This window comes from Puma concolor, chromosome E3, assembly GCF_028749965.1.
Source record: "Puma concolor isolate L17-30 chromosome E3, mPumCon1.1.hap2, whole genome shotgun sequence".
NCBI classification, from domain to species: Eukaryota; Metazoa; Chordata; class Mammalia; order Carnivora; family Felidae; genus Puma; species Puma concolor.
This window is the reverse complement of record NC_141682.1, coordinates 1221563-1243678: the sequence shown is the minus strand read 5'-3', so window position 1 is coordinate 1243678 and position 22116 is coordinate 1221563. Positions and strand designations below refer to the sequence as shown.

Genomic DNA, 22116 nt, shown 5'->3' with positions numbered 1-22116 from the left:
CCAGGTGGCCCGGGCTGTGCACAGGGAGCAGTGGGGGGCCACGGAGAGGCTGGCAGTGCCCCTGAGGGCTTCCGTCCTCAGTCTGGGGACCGCCTACAGGGCTGCCTGTGGAAATAAGGAGGCCAGGAATTTGGGAGTCCCTAGCCTAGAGTCCAGGGACAGTGGCCCAAGGAACAGTGACGGAGTCTGGGAGACAGTTCGGGGATTGGAAGGCCACTGGGATCCAAGCTCAGGACGTCTGGACCCACCAGGAATTCGTGGTCTCCTTCCTTTGTGGGGACCCGGCCCATCTCTCCACGCCTCCGCCCAGCCGTCCACCCCTCATCCCTGACTCCCCGCGGGACTTCTCCACCCCACACTGCCTCCCGCCCGTCTTTTGGGTTCTGCCTCTGCTACTCACTTCTCCGTCTTGGGGCTGAAGCTCCCCGGTGTGGCGTCCGGCCCCCCCGGGGCGCTGGCCAGCCTGTCCTCTGCCTGCCCGCAGGCCAGGCCTTGCCTTTCGGGCATGAGCCGTGGCCGCACAGCCTGACCCCATGGCCCCTCTCAGGGGCACCGAGGCCCCTCCTGCCCCGGGTACAGGTGGGCATGTGCTTCTGGCGGGGCGACGGGCCTGGGCACCCTGCTCACAGGCCCCCCTCGCTGAGAAGTTGGCCGCAGGTGCTGCTTGGACCACACAGACGCTCCTGGCCGTCTTTGCCCACAGCCTCCCTGTGCGGTGCCCATCCTTCCATTCCTGAGTCGGAGACGCGTTGGTTTTCTCCTTTGCTTCCTTTTCCCCTCTGCTTCCTGCCTTTTTGAGTGTCTCTGTGGACTTTTTTTCCCTTTTAATTCTTCACTTTTTGTTTGCTCAAGTTGTCCCAAACATGGCCAGGAGGAACCACTTCCAGCCGGGGCCTGGGTCCTGTCGGCACTGGTGGCGTGGCCGTGGTCATCTCCGTTTGTCCTCACTTCCTAGGTCAAGGTGCCCCAGGCCCTGCTCCGTGGAGCCCTGTCCCTTTGTAGTGGCGCTCCGCAGGCTTTGAGACTATGCACGGGAGGGGCAGCCCCGCGGAGCAGAGGCCGGCCTTGTGGGGCCTTCCAGCTGGCCGTTCACGGGCAGGCCCGGAGGCCGCGGGCCGGAGCACTTTCCCCTCCAGCCCCCTGCCACTCACCACCGCCTCTTTAGAGAGAGAGCCTTTTCAGCGTTTCTTTTTAAGTTTATTTATTTACTTGGTGCACACGCGTGAGCTGGGGAGGGGCAGAGAGAGGGAGAGAGAGAGTCCCAAGAAGGCTCCATGGGGGCCGCACAGAGCCCGAGGTGGGGCTTGATCCCACCCGTGAGATTGTGACCTGAGCCGAAGTCTGGAGTCGGAGTCGGATGCTTAACCGACAGAGCCACCCAGGCGCCCCTGCAACGTCTTTTAAAAGCGTTTATAATCTTTGAACTGTCTCTTTCTCACCTATGCTCCCAGACACGGCTTCAGCTGGCGATCGGAAATCTCTGTGTGGGGTTGCCCTCCCTGGAAACACAGTGCGCCCAGCCGTAACCACGCAGAAGTCCGGCATCCTAGGCCAGACTTGGCTGCTGTCCCTGTCTGCGCCAGGTTCTGCTGGCTCCAGTGTGTGTGTGTGTGTGTGTGTGCACGCGTGTGTGCACACGCGTGTGCACGCGTGTGTGTGCGGAGCAGCGCCTGGGTGGTCCGAGTGCTCCTCTCCACTGCTGCTGACCACGTGTTTTTGGAAAAGCGCAATGTGCCCTGAATTCCCTGAGTCACGTGGCATCCGCAGGGCGGAGTTTCACTCGTCCAATTGCTGGGGAGCGCGGGGCGGGGTGTCTGCTCTTCCGCGGCTGGTTTGGGGTGAAAGCCCCCAAGGTATAAATCACCGAGCGCGACCCGCCGATCCTGACCACATGGGCTGTAAACCCTGCGAGAAGCACCCTGTGCAGGAGCGGTCAGGGTTCTGTGGCCGGCGCCCAGCTGCCCTGCAGGGCGAAGCTCTGCCGGCGGCCACTAGGTGGCGCCCCGCACACACGCCTGCGCTCCCAGCTGCAGAGCGGGTCGGAGTCCCGTGTTCTCTGCGGGAACGTAGAAACGTATCCTCTCCGACTTCACAGCATTTCGGACGGTAGTATCGTTTCCTCGGTTCACGTGATGTTAGTGGCACACGGGCCCGCAAGAGCCTCCCAGTAAGCGGTTTTCAAATACCGGGAGGAGGGGCGATAATGTCATAGCCACTCGACAAATGCTTGTCCCCGGGACTTCAGTGTTACACGCGTACGGAATGAGGCAAATCGTAAAATTCTTTGCGCCTCGCGTTCTTTATTAACATAAGATGGGTAAATTCGGATTCTTTCATTCCCAGAGACTCCCTGTTCGTTACTCAGATTTACTCGCCGTGTGCACGGCACGCTCCCCTCTTGCCCGGGGGGACGAGGACCTCCCGCGGGGGGACAGGCCCTCCCACACGGAGCCGCCGGGGCCACTCAGTTCTGTCCTCGGCCCTCGGGACGCGTCAGCAGTTGTCAAACGTCCGTTCTCGGGAAAGAACGTTTACCAGACTTGGGGGGCTGTCTTCACGGGGTTCGGGGTGCGCCCCGCCCTGCCTGAGGGAGCGTGCAGGTACACGCTGCTGCTGTGCCACTGCAGCAGAGGAGTAACGAAAAGTGGCGGGCCCCGTGTCACCAGGGGAAATAGGCTAAGTCCCGTGCCGGTTTCTGCTACACGTCATACACCCCTGGAAATACACATTTGGAGAATTCCGAAGGTGGGTGATTTGTGTCTAGTGACTTAAGTCTTCAAACGTGTGGGTTTTTCTTCAGCAGGATCTTCTTCGTGATTTACGTAGAACTCGAGGCAAACGGTACAACCTCTGGAAGAGACGCAACGGATGAGAAATGAAAAATTCCCCCAGTTCTCCAGCTGATTTTAAATCCAAGAACTTCACTTGTAATTTAGCTTCTTAATCATTTTCTCCAGGTTTATCCTTCATCACGTGCATTCTATGAAGGCCTGGGGGGTCTGTCTGCCTTGCCGATGCATCTGCCACAGTTAGCAGGAGATCTGGTTTCCCGTGATAAATTTTATAACCTTCGTGAAGCAACCTAAAATTAAATTCACCTTCTAGAATCTTAAATAAGCACGACAAGGTAGATGAGTTGTTGTGATTAGCAAAATTAAGATTAACTTAAAAAGTATAATAGGAGGGACTGATAACAAAATTAATGGCCTTGGAACGTAGACTTCCACTGGGAGACATCGAGATTGGTGAGTTAAAAAAATACACGTGTAACACGTAGGATCACGTTCACAGTCTACTGGAGCCTTTCCCGACCGACTCCTCACTCTTCTCTCAGCTCAGAATTCTTTCCGTGTCTTGGGCCACGTGGCAGGAGCGCTGGAGGCAGCGTTCAGTCGCCCCGGATCCAGCCCAGGTGACTGTGGATGGACAAAAGCCATGTGGGAAGCACATGGGGCTGGTGGCGGAGGTGTCCCCCGTGGGGAGAAGAGCACAGAGGCCAGTCAAGCCGTGAGACCCGGGGATGCCGCGAAAGCAGCGGAGGGGTCTCCGTGAGACACCCAGCCTGCCACCCATCCCCGGGGGCCCTCTGTCACCGGCACGGGTGGGACCCGCTCAGGCCCCCGGAGGTCACCAGAAACAAGCCAGGTTGCAACCAAAGCCACTGAGAAAGTGAAAACAAGACCGTGATTTTCGGCCCCTTTTCTGTTTGGGGGAGCCCAGCCGGGGTGAGGGACTCCCGGGGCTGTGGGCAGAGACCCACATGGCTCTCGGCTCTGTGCCCTTGGGATCTCCCTCTTCTCCTAGGAGCTCTTTCTAGAGCAAAGAGCAGAACAGATGAGCGAGGAAAAGGGTCTTTTTATTTGAAATAGCACTGCCACCCCAAACCAGCCCACCTGCTGGGTCCCGTGTCCCCTAAGAACAGTGCTGGCTTCCTGACCCAAGAGCCTGGCCGTGTGTGGTGGACCTGGGACTGACCCTGGCCCCAGCCCCGCCCACCCGCCGTGAGAGGACGAGGACTGAGACTCCGTGGTAGCAGGTGTGTGTGAGGTCAGAGGCCCCACGGCTGCAATGCCGGGCACCCTGCAACCCGCCATTCGCTCGGCCAACACGAGAGTTCCCCAGCGGAGGCAGGGCCACGGGACCCCCCGCCGTGCAGCCCACAGCTTGAGGAGTGGAGGGGGTCGGGTCTGAGACTTTCAGGACTGGGGGAAACCCTGCAGCAGAGGGGCGTTGCGCCCTTCAGTAGAAATAGCACGTTCACGGACAGAGGCAACCCAGAACCTTCTCTAATTCTGCCCCTGATTTACTGGCCAGGAAGTAGATTAGGCCCCACCTGTCCAGAATTTCACAGCTACCAGGGGCGAGTAAGACCAGGACCCTGGTGTCCAGTGTATTTTCATGCTTCTGCACAGGCAGACTCTGAACTCAGTCATCGCATCACCCCGGAGGGGATATATTCTGCAGACAGAAACACAATGGCAACCAAGTCATGGGCTAAATCTCCCGAGAGACCAGGGCCAAATGGAGCGATTTCCCTGAATGGAATGTGGCAAAACACAGAGCCACACTTTGCCATCCTCGGATCAGATGTGTCAGAATTAAGTTTTCAGGTTGTCAAAAGTTAGTATGTTAATATCTCTGATAAGGGACTAATCTCCAAAATACATAAAGCACTCCCACAGCCCAGTAGCAAAATAAAATGTGATTACAAAGGATGAGAACAGACATTTCTGCAAAGAACGCAGACGGCCAACGTGTACGTGAGAAGGTGCTCAGCGGCACTCGTCAGAGGAGCGCGTCAGAACCCCAGTGGGTGCTCCTCACGCCTGCTAGGGTGCCGCCACCAAGAGGACACTGAGCGCTGGCGAGGGAGTACGGGAAAGGGGTCCTCGTGCACCGCCGGTGGGGATGCGCACTGCCGCAGCCACTGTGAAAACAGTACAGACGTGCCTCAAAAGTCAAAAGCAGGTTCTACTCATCCAGTGATCACACTTCTGGGTGTCTACCCAAAGGAAGCAAAAGCACTGAGTCAGAATGGTGTCTGCACCCCCACGTTCACTGCCGCGTTATTCACAACAGACCAGACACAGAAGCAGCTGAGTGTCCCTTGACGGACAAGTGGATGAAGAAGAAGGGGGCGGGGGCGAGTACACGCACCGCGGAATATTAGCCATAAACAGAAATGAAATCTGGCCATTTGCGACAACACGGACGGACCTGGAGAGCACTGTGCTAAGTGAGGTAAGTCAAAGAGGAGTAGAACATGATCTCAGTGGTACAGGGGATCTTTAAGAAAAACAACCAAGGCCACGGAAGCAGCATGGATTGGTGGTTGCCGAGGCAGGGAGGAGAAACGGGTGAAGGGAGTCAGAAGGTAAAAATAAACAAATAAATAAATAAATACAGTGTATTGCTGAGCAGCGACAAAAAGCAACATATTTTTGGATGCACAAACCTAAACGCGGGTTGGAGTTCCCAAGCTGCCAGCCCCAGCCGCTCCCTGTCACCGTAACCCCGCAGGAAAGCGTAGGGTGACATAGGAATGACATCTTAAGGCGTGTGCGTACTTCCGGCTGCTTTTGGCAAACGACCTACGTTCGCCTGTTCTCTGCGTTTGCACACACACAGTTAACGTGCTGTGTGTGCTGCGTGTTACGGGGCCCTGTGGGGCCGGGCCAGTGCCCCGTAATCACATTCACACTCCTCTTTCCTCAGAAAAGCGCTCTCCTACCACTTCAGCTCAAGGTTTGCTACCACGGGAATGTGCCGCACACTTGACAAACAAATCTTCCTGTTTTTAGAGCTTTGTGGGTTTCAGAGGTGCAGTTAGGGGGCTGCAGGCCTGTGGTGCGTCGTGACGTCGGGGTGCAGGTGAGCGGATGGTGTCGAGGAGAGCAGGGGGCTTCTACTGCCACGGTTTTAGAGCAGGTGTTTACGGGACACGGCGTGGAAGGATCCAGGCACGCGCCGCGTCTGGCGAAGCAGGCTGCTGTCGGGTGCAAGGTGGCAGTGGTGGCCCCACGCTCTGCCCCGGTGCCAGACTGGGCTCCGCCTTGCAGGCCTGTGACGCCCCAGGCGGTCCCTCCCAGTTTCTGTGTTAGGTTGGAAATCCTCACCGCGCTTTCTTCTCTTCGGTTTACTATTAGCGTGGGGTTTTGTGCACACTTTGGGGAGTTGGCTTCTACTGAAGACGGTTAGCCTAGGTCACCTGGGAGGGCAGCAGGGGTACCAGTTAAGGGCCCTCCGCCCAAGACCAGCCACACTGCTGGCCCTGTCCTTCTGAAGCATTTGCACGCTGCCTGTGCGCGTGGCATGGCACGCGCCTCTCCCCGCCTCACCCCACCCAGCACGACCCTGCAGTAGCAGGAGCCCGCCCGTCCGTCCAACGGGAGTGCCCTTCGTGTTGCTTCCTTCGCTTTCAGGCTTTGGTGACTTCTCTCGAATCTTTTTATAAGCGCAAGTAAAGAGACAGAATCGGGTATTTTGCCGGCACAGAATATAAACACTGGATTTGGATTCTCCTGACTTCGTTCAGAAACCCAGGGTGGAGGCGGCCAGGCTGAGGACGCTATTGCGGGTGTGGCCCCGCACGACCGAGACCGAGCAGTGCGTCCGCCCCGAAGCAGGTGGGCAGGCAGCTGTTTTTCATGCCAGGCCCCTCCCGCCTTGGACCGCACGGCCTAAGGCCTTGGCCTAAGAGCGGCCTCTCTGGAAGCAGAAAACTTGAAGAGAACACGCCTCGTGCTGTTCTGGGTCCCGGCCTCAGTGACGTCCTGGGGAAGAGCGTGACAGAGCGGGCAGTGACAAAGTGCTGTGCATCCAGGTCAAGTGTCGGTCGCCTGTCTCCCAGGAGGGGGCCCGGACCGTGCCTCCGGGAAGTACGCCGTTGACTGCCCGTCCGATGACCCCACCCGGGGCACTGGTGGCGGCCCCAGGACCCGCGCTCAGCGAGCGGCCGTGACCCCAGCCGCCGGCTCTACGCCATCACCTGCTGTACCCCTGCTTGGTCCGGGGAGCAGCTCTGGCGCCCGCAGTGCATTTTCTTTATCAGCCGCCGGAGTTTGCTGGGGAAGTTTCTGTTGATGTAGCGGTAAAGGAGCGGCACCACGGAGCTGCTGGAGAAGGCCAGGAATCTCGCCACGTCCTTAGCGAAGAGCAGGATCCCCAGGTGGTGCCTGTCAACGGGCTTCCCCCGCAAGGCCAGCAGCGTGTGCCCCAGGAGGGTCAGGTAGTGAGGCGTCCACAGCCCAAACTGCGTGCACACGGTGGCCACCAGGAGCCTGTGCACCGAGGGGTCCGGCCTCCCCGCGTCCTGGTCGAGCGGCGTGTCCGCCTTCCGGATCCTCGAGATGAGCGCCAGCGCGTAGAGCACGGCCAGGGCGGGGACCACGTAGCCGATGAACACCATGATGGCGTCCGCGGCCTGCGCGTCCCGCATCTTGGAACACTCAACGATCCTGGCGGCCACGTGGCTGCAGACGTAGAAGAGCAGGGAGGAGAAGCTGGTGAGCAGGGCCCCGCCCCAGACGAAGCCGCACACGTGTCGCGTGTTGTAGACGCTGGACATGTAGGTGCGCGGCAGCGCCCGCTCAATGTAGCAGTCGAGACTGAGCAGGGCCGTGGAGTACATGGTCACCAGGGAGGAGACGTTGAACAGCACCAGCAGCGTGACGTGGGCCTCGCTGCCGAAGCCCCACAGGGCCCACCCGGAGGCGGTGGGGCCCAGCAGGTGCACGGGCGCCAGGGCGCTGAGCACCAGGCCCGCCACGGCCATGTTGACGAAGTAGACGTCAGGCATGGTCATGCTGCTCTGGTCGTGCAGGTTGACCAGGACGAGCAGGGCGTTGTAGCCCAGGCCGACGGGGACGCCGGCCACCAGGTAGAGCAGGGAGAAGACGGACAGGACCAGATGCAGGTGCTGGCACAGCGGCTGGTCCTCCGCGCCGCCCGTGCCGTTGAGCGGGCCGCAGCTCCACATGATGGAGGGCTGCGGGAGAAAGCAGCGGAAGGTTAGCCAGAGCCCCGGGCCCCGCCAGCCCCTCAGAGATGCGGAGGTGGTGCCCGAAGGGAGCCTCGCCCCTTAACCTAGCAGGGCAAGGGCCAGAGACTGCGGGCCCTTCCAGAAAAACTCTGTCCCGAGCGTGCGTGTTCTGGGAGAGCCAGGTCGCTGTCCGTGGCTGCCTTAGGTCCTGAGCTGGGCCCGCAAGGTCCCGATGCTGCCGTGACCCTAACGGCCGCGGCGAGCCTCCCCGAGCCGTTTCTAGAGAAATCTGAGCACTGGATGATGCGCCCGAGATCCCGCCGGGGAAGCCGCTTCGGGCAGCCTTCACGCTGCCTCCCGTCCTGGCTTCTCTCCGCCATGCGGGGACACCCTGCAGGGCTCCCCACCCCCAGTCCTGGGCTCCCGTCCTGCCCCCCACCACCCAGTGGCTTTAAGTGAGCCCCGTGACCACCTCTTTTTCAGCCTCTTTACTGAAAGGGGTTTTAGAAGGACGGGTGCCCGTGGCGCGGCACGCAGGGCCGTGATGCGTATGGGCCTTCCCACGACAGGGTGACCCTCCACAGCCTCCTGGGTGGGAACAGCAGGCCGCCACAGCCCTGCCCGGACCCTTCGCGGCGTGCGTGGGAATTGTGCGTCCGCCCGCCCTCCACACCTGTGTCTGCGGTCTGGTGGCCAGAGACCCGCCCCGTCTCTCCTGCCACCTGGGCTGCACCAGCACGCTGCGCCTCTGTCCCCGAGAGCGGGTGTGGGTGCACACGTGGGAGCAGGTCGCGGGCAGCTGCACAGGCTGGCGTGTGACAGGTGCGCCCTGAACGCAGCTGGGAGAGCAGGAGGCGCTAAGCCAGGCGGTGGGAGCCCCACCTGAGGAGGAGCATGGAAGTGGGGGTGGCCACCGTGGATGAGAGGCTCACGCCTTGGTGTCCACCGGGCCGCCACGGGGCCTCGGTGATGGGGTTCCCTCGGAGGGAAACTTGCGCTGCGCTCCCCCCCATCCCCCCTCCCCGCTGGAGTGCAACCCAGTGGCCCGTGGTCTAGCACACGGGAGGCGTGGGTGTGCGGCTGGCCGGGAGGACCCACACGTGAGGAAAGAGCACACTCTTCACGTGTCACGGTCCTTTGGAGGAAAACCTTCCGTGCAAAATGAATTTCGGCCCATCCTGATCTCCTGCTCTCAGAATAAGAAATCCTCTCGGGTGAACACGTGCAAAGTGCACGTTTGTTTCCTAGGCGTAGGGGCTGAGGGTTCTGCCAGCCCTGTTGCTGTGTTGGTGCCGGACCCCAGCCCCTGAAGGGGCTCGGGGGCCAGGCCCTGCCCACACCTGCCGCTGCACTGCAGGCTGGAGCCTGGCGTGGGGGTGGGGGGGTCGGGTGAGGATCAGGCGGTGAACACAGACATCTACCTGCTGATTTCCTCCGAGGCAGTGAGCCAGTGGGGCGCCAGGGGGTTGACCAGAAAGTAAAGGGAGGTTGGGGGTCCCCACAACAGGAGTGCGCCTGCATCGGCTGTGATGGGCAGGTGGGCAGTCGGCGCGTGAGCTCCCGTTCAGGGACATCGAGTCAGTGGGAGTGTTTTGTAATTCTCGTGAATGCCGCCCAGCAGCCCGTCAGACGGGAGTGATGCTCGGGGCCAGGCCGGCCGGATTCTGCCCACACGTGCTGATCACATCACTTTTAGAAGTGTTCGCTGTAATCCACAGCATGGGTTGGGTCCCTAAATCTAGACCGCGCTCCTCAGCTTCTGGTCCTGGTGGGCGCCCTGCACCCCAGGAACCGGATCCTGGGGTGCAGCGGGGGCACTGGGCTGCTGGCATGTTCCTGGAACACCTGTGGTTCCTACAGGAAGCTTTGGTCTCCCAGAGCTGGGTGGTGGGGGGGGGGGGCCTTTTTGTGTCATCTATTAGCTAGCTGATTACACGGCTGGTTTCCACTCTCCTTCCTGAACTCATCCGGAGCTGGCTGTGGATGTTTAAGTGCAGTCTCCTCTCTGTTCTGGGCTCCTGCACGCCGAACCATGGCTCTGACCATAACCGGGGGACAGCGAACGGGGGCCCATGGCTGTGGAGAGCTTGTCCACCAGACTTCACAGGCCTCGAGTCCCCAGGAAACACCGCGCATTCTTGTGGCCACTGGACGTTTCACATCCCATTGCATCCGTCTCTGCCCACAGGCAGACCCCCTCTGGTCTGGCCCTGCCTGGCTCACATCCTACCCCAGGGCCCGTGGGGTCTGCCCGAGGTGTCGCACCTACTCTCGTGTACCGGCCTCCCTCCTCGTAAGGAGACCGAGACGTGGAGCCGCAGCCCCACAAAAGGAAGGGCCTTCCGCCATCTTTAAGACCGGCGTTGAACTCACACGGGGTAGTTGCTAGCGAGAAAGGCGGGCTCGCGATCGGCGCCCAGGCCAGGACCCCAGGATTCGCGCTCCTGGTGTGACGAGCCCGTCCTTCCCTCCCGGTTCAGGTGTGGTGGGAGCGGGGGCGGGGGACATTCGGCACTCACCGCTCAGGGCGTCCCCCCCGGCCCAGCCCCTCCCGGCCGCCTGTCCCCGGTGCAGCCATAGGTGCAGCCATAGCGGAGCCTTCGGCGCAGGCTGCTTACCTTTATCCCGAGCCCCGCGTTTCTGTGCGCCTGGACCGCAGACCCCGTCTGTGAGCAGCCAAGGACGCCGAGAGGATCCTGTTTCTCTGCCCCCCACCCCCACCCCACCCCACCCCACCCTCGGGAGCTTATCAGCCGCAGCCGTGCAGCGCTGGCTTCCTGCGCGGGCGCGTGTGTGCGCTCGGTGCCCAGTGTGGACGCACACTTGTTTTCCTCCAGTAAATCACTCGGTCTCTGCCTCCCTTGGCAGGCACGGCGGCCCCTCCCCAGCTCTGTTTACAGCCGGTTTCACGGAATGAGGGTTGTGCCTGGAAGGGCCGGCACCGTCGGATCAGGCTCCTGCCCTGCCGCTCCGGTTTCGGGAGCGCCCGCTTCCTCCCCCCTCTGCGCCCCCGGCCCGCACTGGGTGGCGGGGCCGGTGCGATGAGGCTCGTCTGGAGCCCACGTGGCCGCTCCGGACACTCGGGGTGCTGGGCGTGTGCACAGACGAGTTCCTTTTTTCCCTCTGCGAGGAAGCTGGGTGGCCACTAAGGGTGGAACGCGGGCCTCCCTGAGAGTTCCCCAGTCACCATGGAGAGGGGCCGTGGCCGCCTGCCCTGGGGCGTGGCCCCGAGAGCTCTCCAAAGCGGGCAGCGGTGGCTGAGGGCCAGGCTCGGGACCGGCAGGAAGAAGGGTGGGTGTCTTCTCGACGTCGCTGTGGAACACAGCTGGCCTGGAGCCTCCCGGCCGCGGGGTCAGAGCCGCGGCCCTGACTGCCCACGGCTGCCCCGTGGGGCCGCAGGAAGGGCCGCTGGCGGGCCACCGCGCTGGGCTGAGGACGGCTCCGTTCTTGGGAAAGCCTCAGCCGGAACGCGGTCTGTTGAGAGCCTCCTTCCTAGTTCACGTGCTCGTGTGGCCCCAGCTCGCTTGTCGGAGGGGGCGCTGCGCATGCATGGTTCCCACGTGGGTCAGGTACACGGGCGGCCGTGATCTGGATGCAGACGGTTCGCTTTCTCTAGGCCTGACGAGAGGCCTCGTCCTTTCGTTCCGGCAATCCTCCGGGGAGGCCAGCGGTGAGGAGCCGCCTTGTGTCACAAACGGGGCCGTCTGTCTGGCATTTGCCGAAGCTCATCCCTGTCTTTGGAGGGGGAGTGGGGGAGGCGGAGGGTGCCACCGTCACGGAGGCTCCCGGACGGCCAAGCACCTGCCTCGAGATGGGCTCGCCCGCGCCCTGTGCAGACAGAACGTGGGTCCCGGGGAGCACGGCTGGCACAGCCAGCCGAGCCCGAGGTGTGGGCACGTGGCACGGTGGACGTGCTCAGGAGGCCAGAACTGCCGCGTGTCGAGCGAGCAGGACGGGCCAGTGGGAGAAACACGCTCAGGTCTTGGAGCCGGTGGCGCTCGTCACAGCGCAGACATTGCGGAGACCGTGGGCGGGGGTGCCGCCCGGTCAGGGCCCGGCCCCGGCCCCGGTGCTGTTCCTCGGGGCCGCCGCCCGCCGCTCCGCACCCGGGAGCCCGCGGACGCCCCCACGCCCGCCCCCTTCCCGGCCCTGCCTTTCTCTGGTCCCCGGTTCCTTGCGGTGACCCCACTTCCCTTTTGTGCACTCTGGTTTTGCAAGTCCAGGAACCTGGGAACAGAGACTTCCCCTCAGGCTGCCCGGGAAGCAGGCCAACCTGGGAACAATGGTTTGGCTCCCGCCCTCCCGCGCAGGCCTCAGACCACCTTTCCAGCTCGCCAGTTCTCGGTTCACTTCCTTCGGCGAAAGAGGAACTTGGGGCACAGCCGGCGGGGAGGCGGCCTCTCCAGGGCCGAGCAGGCCTGCGCTCCACTCTCCACCCGTTTTCATTTGGAAATCTGCCACGTTCTCCCCAAATGGCAGGATCGACAATCCCAACTTCCGGGCCCTGCCACCTGCCGCAGCCCCTCAGCTGACGGTGTCAGGGTCAGCGGGGACCCCAGTGGGCCTCCCATCCAGGCTGGCTCTCCAAACAGGCCCGTCCTGTCACCACACCTCCCCACTAGGACCCCTGGGCCCATCCTTGCTGGAGCTCCCCACTGCCTCCCTGGCCCCTTGTGCCTGCCCTCCTTTTCCACACGCTTTAGAGCCCTTTCCGGAAGGGTCCATGGGCAGAGACACCTGGCCTGCTCTGCCCTTCCCGCCCCCACTCCCTCGGTGCCACTCTGCCTCTGCTGGCCCTGCCTCTAGCCTCCCAAAGCCTCTTCCAAGATTCCTTCAGGACTGACACCCCATCATGTCCATCCAGGTGCCCTGTCTGCACCCACAGCGATGGCTGTGCCCACGGACCGGCACCCAGGGCCCCCCGTGAGCCCCCGCTCCTGCCAGCCCACCGTTTCACTGCAGCTGAGCGCTGGGACCGTCCCCGAACCTCTCCCCTCCTCCCAGGGTGGGTGTTCCAGGTCGGAGCCCCTTCCCGACCTCACGCCACCGGAGCCGAGAAGCACACGAAAAGCTGCGAACATCTTCCGAGAGCCCCCTTCCCCATCCCACCCCGGATCTCCATGCATCCTCAAGACCCCCGCCGAGATGGGTCTGCGCTTCTCTGCGGTGTCGTGAGCCCAGACTGCCAGCCGGCCTGGGTGCACAAAGCCAGGCGCCCCTGGCACGTTGGCAGGAATGGGCACAGCAGGACCCCCGGGCCCCCACCCTCTGCTGGTCCAGAAGCGGGCGCGCAGGGCGGGGCTGCAGGAGTGCTGTGCGCCAGTATCTGGGCCGGGCGGCAAAAGGGAGGCGCTCTCCAGGCCGGCGACCACGCACCTGCTTGCGGCTGTCCAAGAAAGACCAGGTTATGAGTTCATTCTGGCTTTTCCTGTAAAGGTGACTCATGTACCCTCTCTCTCTCCGAGAGCTTTCTGTGTGTTTCGTTCTCTAATCACACTCAGAAGAAAGCCTCCGCACCATAAGGACTGGGCTGGCCTCTCCAGTGGCCACTCCCCTTCCCAGGCCTCTTCAAACGGCTTCGGGGCAGCACGGATCCAGGCCTGTGGGGCCAGTCGACAGGTGACCGAGGTGGGGGAGGGCGGAGGAAGCTGCCTGGTGAAAGCAGGCGCCGGGACTGGCCTGAGAGATGGCTGCATGAAGCCCCCCGCCCGGGGTGAGCCCTCAGCCGACTCGGACCATTACCTCGAACCCTTCGGTGGCTTGGCTGCGCATCCCAGAGGGGCAAGAGGTCACAAATGGCCTGTTCGTCCAGAAAAACCTGAGAGGACCCGGAGGCTGAGGGGGCACCCCTGCACGAGGCTGGCTGTGCGGCTGGAACCCTTCGGAGGGAACAAGGCTGTGCTCGACGCTCCAGCGTGGAGGGGTCACCTCTGGGACCCGTAGAGGAGAGCGAGGCCGAGGTCCACAAGGGCAGGGTTTCTTGGTCAAAGCTGGCATTCCATTTCTGGACTTGGTGCCACGGCTTTGCCATCCAGGCCTCTCTGCGGGCTCACGGGGTGACCTCGGGCCAGCCTCTCAGGGCGCAGTAATACGGTAGCCACCCCTGGCAGGGCAGGGGAGGCCTGACTAGCGCTTGTGGAGGATGGAGCGAGAGGCCACCGGGCGTGCAGGTGTCTGAGCATTTCTAGGGACTTAGTTTCCGGAGCCCTCTGTCTCCCTGCATCCCCTACAGAGGCCTGTGTGTCCTCAGCTGGGTGACAGTCATTTACTACAAATGCTCTCAGGTAGAAAAGAAAAGCCATTTACTTCCAAGACCACCTCTGGGCTTCAATAATTATTTTTCACGAAGGTGCTTTCCTGGACTTGCCATTTCCAGGCCCAGGAGGTGCCCCGGCCGCTCCTGGTCACGTGGGGGGGTCGCCCTCGAGCCGAGGGCCCCCCTGTGCTGGGTCAGGAGGTTCTTTGGCTGGACTGCCAGCTCAGCACAGGAGTGTCCAAGGGCTGTCTGTCCCCTGCCTGGGGCACGAGCAGCTGGACAAGGCCAAGCGACTCACAGACCTGGAGGCCCTGACGGGGCGGGGGGGGGGGGTGTCTGGCGCTGGCCTGGCGGCCCGTGGGCCCTGAACGTGCCGCCTCCGCAGGGGTCACTCTGCAGACAACCGTGAGGCCCTGCTGCGAGAGCAGGTGCACAGTGGCACTGGTGGCCTAGTGTCCAGAGCAGCAGGGGTGATCGCCAGGCCTGGGTGACGGAGGGGGACAGACGGGGACAGCACAGCGGGGCTGCAGGTAGGCTGCCTGAGGCAGGAGAGCACCGGTCCTCAATGCCTCTGCTTTCAGGCACTGCCCTGGCCTACTCCCGTCCCGCACAGGAGACTTTGCGGCGGGACCTCCACGGTACAGGAGGCCACTTACGCGGAGACTTGAGCCTTGCAGAGGGGGCTCAGTTAGTGCCCGTGACCCGGCTCAGCGAGCTCTCAGGACAGCCCTGTGGAGCCTCCGGGGTGAGGCTCTGCTCACCCACCGGGTGGTGCCCGTGACGCAGGTTCTGTGCTGCCTCAGTTTCCCCAGCTTAGGAGCTCAGGTACCTGGAGCGCGACCGGGTGGGCCTGGGTGAGTCGCCGGCGTGGGGACGAGGAGGATCTGAGCCCGCGCCCTCCTCCCCAGGCGCTCTGGGTGCCCAGAACGCGGGTGCGTGAACCTGCGCTCCGAATCGGTCACCTGAGACACGGCGAGAGGAAACCGACCGGGAGGGAGGTGTGAGCACGTGACCACCAGTCGCAGGCCCGGCGGGGCTGTCGGGGGACAGGAGCGAGTTCACAGGCTCTGCGGGCTGAGTTAGGGCTTTGGTGACACACAGCGACTTTCCTGGTGTTGCACTCACATTGAACTGGGGCATAAGTAAGCGTGTGCTTCCCTCGCGTGCGCTCACGGTGTGCAGGCAAGCCGGGACGCAGGACGGCTCTGGTCCGTTCTTTTCCAGCCCTCCGTCAGGAGGACGCCGGAGAGGCCTCTGCGCAGCGACTGGCCCTCCTCTTCCCTGCTGGCAAGGCCCGCCCGCCCGTTAGGCGGCCTGTTAGAAGCATTTTGAGGCAAGACATCGGCGGCTTGCTTTCTGTGCCTTTTCAAAGAAGACAAGATGGTATAAACTAGCCCGTCAAAACTGCACGCCTGCAAGCAGTGGGAACGCGCCGGGCTGAGGTGCAGAGTGATCTCCGTGCGGACCGGTGCCAGGAGTGGGTCCAAGCAGCATGGGTGGGGGGTGGCTGAGCTGCTGCAGGGACGGGCAGGGCTCACGGCCACTGGGAGGGAACCCCGCCTGCACACGCACAGACCCGGCAGACGTGGAAAACCAGCAGAGAGGAGTCACGCCGTTGAAAGGCAGCCGAGCTGGTCTCTCTAAAACCTTACCTGGTTTCCTTGCTTTGTTATCAGGAAATCCTGTCCTCTGGTGTGGGGCCCATCTGGGCCAGGCACCTGCCCCCCCACCCCCTGCTGGGGCCGGGCGGGGGTGAACACAGCTTCCCCCGTCCCTTGTCCACTGCCGTATGCACACACTGGTCCCTCGCCTAGACTGCCTTTCCTCGGTTCTCCGTTCCTTTGTGAAGTGCTAACTCAGTCCTGAAGTTTTATTTTGGCATCAACGCCCCGGGGAGCCCTCCCTGACTGCTGTCCCCACCCCCCAGCCAGTCCTGCTGAGAGCTTTCTGAGCTCTCTAAGCTCTCTGAACGGCGGGGGGGGGGGGGGGAACGGTGATTTGTGCCAGAAGCCTGGCTGGCTGGCTGGCTGGCTGGCTGGGGAGGAGGACCGTTAGGTCACAGGCTCCTCCCCAAGGTGAGCACCAGAACCCCATGTAGTAGAAGGGACGGCAGAGAGTGGGAGAGCTTCTTGAGGGGGGCACAGGGCTGCGAGGCCCGGGCAGTGCACCCTGCTTGGGCAGACAGCCCGGCCGGGCTGATGGTCCCGTGGGTTTCTGTTTGACATAGACCCGCTGTGCACCGTGAGACTCAACTTCAGATGAATGTTCTAGAACAATCAGAATGCTTTGAAAATGACTCCTGAATGTTTATTTCCTTTTGTAATAACGGGCAGAGGCTTCAGCTACAATTAACATCCAGCTGGCAGGAGCCAGACACTCCGGAAAGGCTGACGTTTTCATAGGTTTTCAATGTAGAGGGCTTGCACATACTGATTTCTATCGCAAACGCTGCGCCTTCCTGGGGTGCGATAAGAAGCTGTTCTTATACAGATGGGTTGTTTTGAATTTTATAGCTTTTTGCTTTTTGCTGCTCTCAATTGCAGAGCAGTGAGTGGGCCAGGCAACCTGGCTGAGACGCATAAACAAAGAGCCGCCTCCCTCTCCCTGGAAGAGAGCAGGCTTGTCTGCCAGCTCAGGAAGGGCTGTGGGGGGCTGAGACCAGGCCGCCCGGTCCGGGCCAGCGGGGCGCCTATACAGGCCACAGGCTTCCTTTCCCTGGAAGGAGGTGGGACACACACTCTTTTGTCTACGGGAGCACTAGTTTCTTGGGCTGTTTTGTTCCCTGACTGACTTGGTCTGTGGCTCACGCTCCTTCCAAGTACCCCAGGCCAGGGGGAAACACAGAGACTCGCTCGGAAATTCAAAGGCCTGAGAACAGACCAAGTCTCCCAGTTCGGACTCTGGGCAGGCCTGGCACCCCATCTGGGTTCCCGACCTCCCCTAGCTATTAACTAGGTGTGCTCTTACCTGGGGGGGGGGGGGGGGGGGGGCGGGGGCTGCTCAGAGCCCCTCATCTGGTCATCGCCTGCAGTCATTTTCGAGGGAGCAACCAGCTGGCTGTCTGTACTGAGTTGCTTCCTGGTGTGCTGGGTTCTAATTAAAACCGGGAAGCCCTTGGGCACGCCCCCCCCCACCCCCCGGCATGTATGGGAGGAAGGGGACCAGGCCAGGCCTGCTGGGGGACACACAGGACACCCGGCCCATTTCACCCTGTCCTGCTACTCCAGAACGTTCTGCTTGCACATGGGGCCCCCAGGGGACAGGACTCTGCTCCCCAGTGGGGCTGTGTCCTGGCATCTCCAGTTAGAGGGAAAACCAGCCTTTTTCTTATCTAGACTGAGGACCGAGTCCTCTCCGCTCTCTGATGCCCAGGTGGTAATTTGGGTCCTAGGCCCGAGACCCCCGTGGGCACACGCGGCCTGAGGCTGCCCAGTTATACAAGTGGCTTTAGGCTTTGAGCCAGCAGCAAGCAAGAGGAAATAACCAGGAAACACTGTTTAAGGAAGAAGGAGCACGGTTTTGTCACGCGCACGAACGTGGAGGAGCTCACCCCCCACCCCCCTGCTAGCAGCCCCCAAGACGTGGCCCTGCTATGTGGTTGGCTCCTTAAGGGCCAGGTGGCAGCTGTTTTCTCAGGATTCCAAATGACATCCTAGGGCCGTGGACGGGTGCAGCAGCCCCAGGACCCCCCTCCCCCGGCCCCCGGAGGCAGCACAGCCCTCTTCCCACCTGTAAATCAAACAAGCGGATTTCCCAACAGCGATCTCTGCAAGGATGTCACTTTCTCGCTATGTAATAGGTACAGTCAGTCTCCACAGCCCACAGCCTACATGACCCACATCAGGTGGACGTACCTTGGCTTCCATCAACCTACCATGCGCTCTGACTTGCGGGAACGCCAGGTCAACGCTGACAGTTACGTCCTGGCCTCGAGCCGTGTCCCTCTATCCCCTGGAGGTTTCCATCCTGACTGGAGAGGCAGGACACCCCATGGTCAGAGAGCGGCGTGTGGCCCCGGGCCACGGGCTTTCCGCTCTGGCCCAGCTTCCTGTGTCGAGGGGCCTGGTAAGCACTCCCCAAATACGAGCTCCAGTTTTTCGAAGCTAGGTGTCGAGAGGCCTGCTTCGTTCGGGGAGAGAGCAGAGGTTCTGGTCTGGAGAGACGGGCCCCACAGCAGTTCCTTTAGGAGCTCTGCCGCGGGCCACGGACGGTGGCCGCACGCTGGGCGTGATTATTAATAGCACCTCTGTTCGCTCCCAGCCGTGCCCCAGCTAGACCCGGTGGGGACAGTGGAGGATCTGGTCCCCGTGCGTGAGCAGCCTGGGAACAGGGTCGGAGCCATTTTAGTCCTACTCTCGTGTTTGCAGAGGTCTGTGAAACCGGCTTCCAGCCTCCCGCTCTGCTGGCTGCTCAGCTTAAAGCTGGGAGATCTCAGAGGAGGGCCTCTCCGGTGAGGGGACATCACATGCGCAGGCTCCCTCAGGCTCCCCCCAAGAAACGAGGCCCAGCCTCGGGACCAGAGCTGAGGTGTCCTGGCAGCACTTGCTGCCCGCAGAGCAGGTGGGTGTTCAAAGGCTGGGGGCCACTGCCTTCCTAGGAAGTTTTGCGGGAGCCTTTCCATACCCAGGGGAGTCGCGTTTTCAGCAAGTGTCCGAGACAGTCGGCAACAGACTTGATAACTGCGCTCAGACGTAGTTCCAGAACTTACTAAAAATTGTGTAATCACAAAGAGGAGGGAAGCTATAAGCACGGTCAGCCGTCAGCCTCCTTTCCCTCTCACCCCCTCCCCCTCCCCGCAGGACACCGGAGGAACCCTCCACAGGTTAATGACCGCAGGGCGGCTGCCCGGTTAGCTCAGCGGGAGGGCTGCCCCAGGCTGGGGACGGCGCCCCCACCCCGCCCGCAAGTGGACCGGTGCCCCCAAACCTCTGGGGAACAACGCCTCCACCCCACAAGGGGACAGTGCCCCCAAACCCCTGGGAGACGGCGCCTCCAGCCCCCCAAAGGACGGCAACCCCCACCCCCCCTCCCCAAGAGGACAGCGCCAGGGCGGGGCCGAGGCACCCGAAAGTCCCAGCGGAACACTGGCCGTGCGGGGCCGCCACAGCCCGGGGCTCGCTGTCCGCGCGGGCCGAGCCCCCGAGCGTGCCCGCCGCTCGACCCCGCGTTGGGCGCCCACTCACCGGCTCGCTGGGCCGCGGGGCGGGCAGCTCCGGGCTCCGAGGCGGCGGGGCTCAAGGCGCGCACGCCGCGCGGGCCTGTGTACACACGTGACCGCCGCCCGCCCCGCCCCCGGCCGGCCCCGCCCCCCCCCCACCCCCCCCCCCCCCCCCCCCCCCCCCCCCCCGGGCTCGCGCCGCACTCCCGCCGCGCGGGGCGGGGCGGAGCACGTCCTGTGACCCGAGGTCAGCCGGGTGCGGGACGCGAACCCCGGGCGCTGAGGTGGGCTCCCCCAAAGCGCTGGTGCTGGTCGTACCGCCGAGTCAGAACGCGCTCTAATCTGCAGGGGACAGCGGCCCCCCCGCCCCCCCGAAGGCTGTAATCTGGTCCTTCCAGGCGCACCTGCACCTCCCCAAAGCGCGCCTGCTGTCTCCAAGTTCACCCCTTACTTCTGGTCGTAGGAATTTGCCAACCGAGCCGGCCTCGGGGAGACACGGTGTAGCGTCTGCAGCCGCATTAATTTCGTAGCTGTGGTCACGATTAAAAGTCGGGAGAGTTTAAAGAACAAGGAGGTTTACTTTGCTGTAATTAGTACCTTAGCGCCTTCTAATTTATGAAGATCCGTGGTGTGACCGGGGGTTGAACGGGAGAGCGGTCGAGGCAGTTAGCATCCCAGTGCCGCCTGCTTGCTCAGGGCTCCACCCCAGGCCCGCCCGCCTCACGGGTCAGCTTCCTGACCACGGATTAGAGACGGAAGTTGGGGTCAGCTGGGGGACCAGACTGCCTGTGGTAAAAGGGCAGAGCAGAGTCCAGGTCACTTGTGGACCTCACCGCCCGCTTGGCCCTGTCGTCACTGCCTTCCCTTGCTTCTCCGCCCAACGCCAGAAGTGGGTTTATAGCAGAGAGCCGCCTGAGAGCGGGCCACGCGTCCCCCGACGCCTCAACCAGCCACGGTCGTCCAGCACTCAGCTCAGACAGCTGGACAGACCCCTCTTTGCCAGCTCCTGCCCTAGTCCCTCAGAACAGCCTTGGAAGGTGTTTACTTCCACGTTTTATCAGCTCTTAAGACATCATTAGTGCTACCTGCGCCGTTGTCTTACGAACCACTAAAAAGAAAACAACTTGCCACAATTAAGTTCTGACACTGCCGGTTATAAGAAGCATCCTGTTTTTAAAGGTGTTGAAGTGAGAGAGAAAATGTGTTTTAGCAGCAGTGCAATGCAGGACTCCCATTTTAAGTTGCACTGAGGCTCAGAAAACGTAAGGAACCTGCCCAAGGTCACACAGCCCCTGGTGGGGTCAGGATGTGAACCCAGATGAGTTATCTTACCAATGCACCCAAGTAAACGTTATCGCCTTCGTATGGGTGGCCTTGGCAGAATTCCTGGTCACAGTCCCCGGGACGCCAGGTATAACGCGGTCTGCCCACAGGATGTTCTGCAGCCGTTTGCAACTGGGGAGAGCTGACATGCGGTACCGCCTGAGCCACTTAGCGTCAGGTCACCCACACTGCCTTCTCGGCAAAGAAGACCTCTGCCAGGAATGCCAGCGGGGCCAGGAAGGACAGCACAGTGTCCGTGCATGTGTCAGGGCCACCCACCCGCAGCTGAGCCAAGGTCTGCACCTTCTAGCCCTCTCTAGCTGGCTCAAGTAAATCTCCCTCCGAGGGCGACAGCTTTGTGCCTTGTTGGCAGCTGCTCCCTGACTGTTCTGGCCGATTGCTGTGCAAGAGCCGAATGTCTGTGGGGACAGCACCACCGTCCTGGGCGGACGGTGTTGGTGTGCGAGCGTGACCTGATTCCTCCTGGGTTTCTGACCGCCTCACGCTCAGGCGTCCGTTTTCGAAAACCACACGGAGTTAGCCGTCCCCCGGCTGCTGGTGTGGGTTCCTGAGGAGCAGGGGCTGTGTGCCCCCGGGCCCCAGGGCTGTGCTTCCGCAGCCGCTCTCCCTGTGGTCACAAGGCCGGTGCCCTAATTGTGCACCGCGCTCTGCAGCGAAGAGGGAGGCCGCAGCCCAGTGTTTTGCTGAGGTCACGGGGCTGCCTCTCCACGGATTATAGAAACATCACAATGGCCCTTTGCTCACCACATTCTGGAGACTTGGCGAGTATTCCTGGTGACTGGAGTGGCAGCAGGCAAGATGGGCTGGGCTGCATTCCACACTGAGGGGACTCTGCTACCCGGAGTTTGTTTGCATGTGGTCATTCTCGGGGGGGGGGGGGCGGGGGGGCGGCTGGAGACGATGATGTGGAGGGTTACAGCTGCCTTGGCTGAAAAGGCAGGGCCAGCTTCCTTTTGGAGATGCCCCTTCTCTCATAATTATGTGCTTACACTGGATATTTGGTCCTAGGTGATGTGTCGATCAGGGACCAGGAATGTTCGGAGTTCACTTGTTCTTGTGAGTCTGGTTTAAAGAAAGGTTCTATATCTGGACTTCTTCGTGGCTCTGTTGATGTAAGTTAATGTTCTTCAGGGCTCCCTCGAACTGTGGACTCTGATAAGGAGCGTGGAGGGCTTGGCGAGAGAGACCCAGCCTGGAAAGGCCAGTGGTGTAGGCGCGAGGCGCACGGCCGGCCCAGAGCCCGGGACGGCGGTTTGTGTGTCCTCCCCACAGGCTCACGTGCCCCCAGAGTCAGAGCCCAACTTGGCATTTCATCTGATCAAACTTTCCTGCCACAAGTTTAGCAGAAGAGCTCACGATTCAGCTTCCACACAATGG

At 61.9% G+C, this 22116-nt stretch overlaps 2 protein-coding genes across 15 annotated transcripts in view; one reads left to right on the top strand and one right to left on the bottom strand.

The window, feature by feature from the left end:
* CHLSN (cholesin) overlaps positions 1-22116 on the top strand; it is a 101891-nt gene that overhangs the window by 53951 nt on the left and 25824 nt on the right. The window lies entirely within an intron of this gene.
* GPR146 (G protein-coupled receptor 146) lies at positions 2281-21420 on the bottom strand. Of its 14 annotated transcripts, none has more exons than XR_015245212.1 (5): positions 19421-19546; positions 18112-18207; positions 15363-15599; positions 5456-7987; positions 2281-2850 (listed from the first exon to the last, which is right to left on the bottom strand). XR_015245212.1 is itself a non-coding variant. In XM_086691187.1 (5 exons), the coding sequence occupies exons 4-5, from the start codon at positions 15375-15377 to the stop codon at positions 6977-6979; spliced, it is 1026 nt and encodes a 341-aa protein (XP_086547313.1). In that variant the 5' UTR covers positions 15378-15599; positions 18092-18207; positions 18861-18944; positions 19421-19504; the 3' UTR covers positions 3836-6976. The 14 variants fall into 14 exon arrangements, 13 of the variants coding, with proteins under 13 accessions (XP_086547313.1, XP_086547314.1, XP_086547315.1 ...); XM_086691187.1 differs by lacking the exon at positions 2281-2850 and adding an exon at positions 18861-18944 and having other exon boundaries at positions 3836-7987; positions 18092-18207; positions 19421-19504; XM_086691188.1 differs by lacking the exon at positions 2281-2850 and adding an exon at positions 18861-18944 and having other exon boundaries at positions 3836-7987; positions 19421-19504.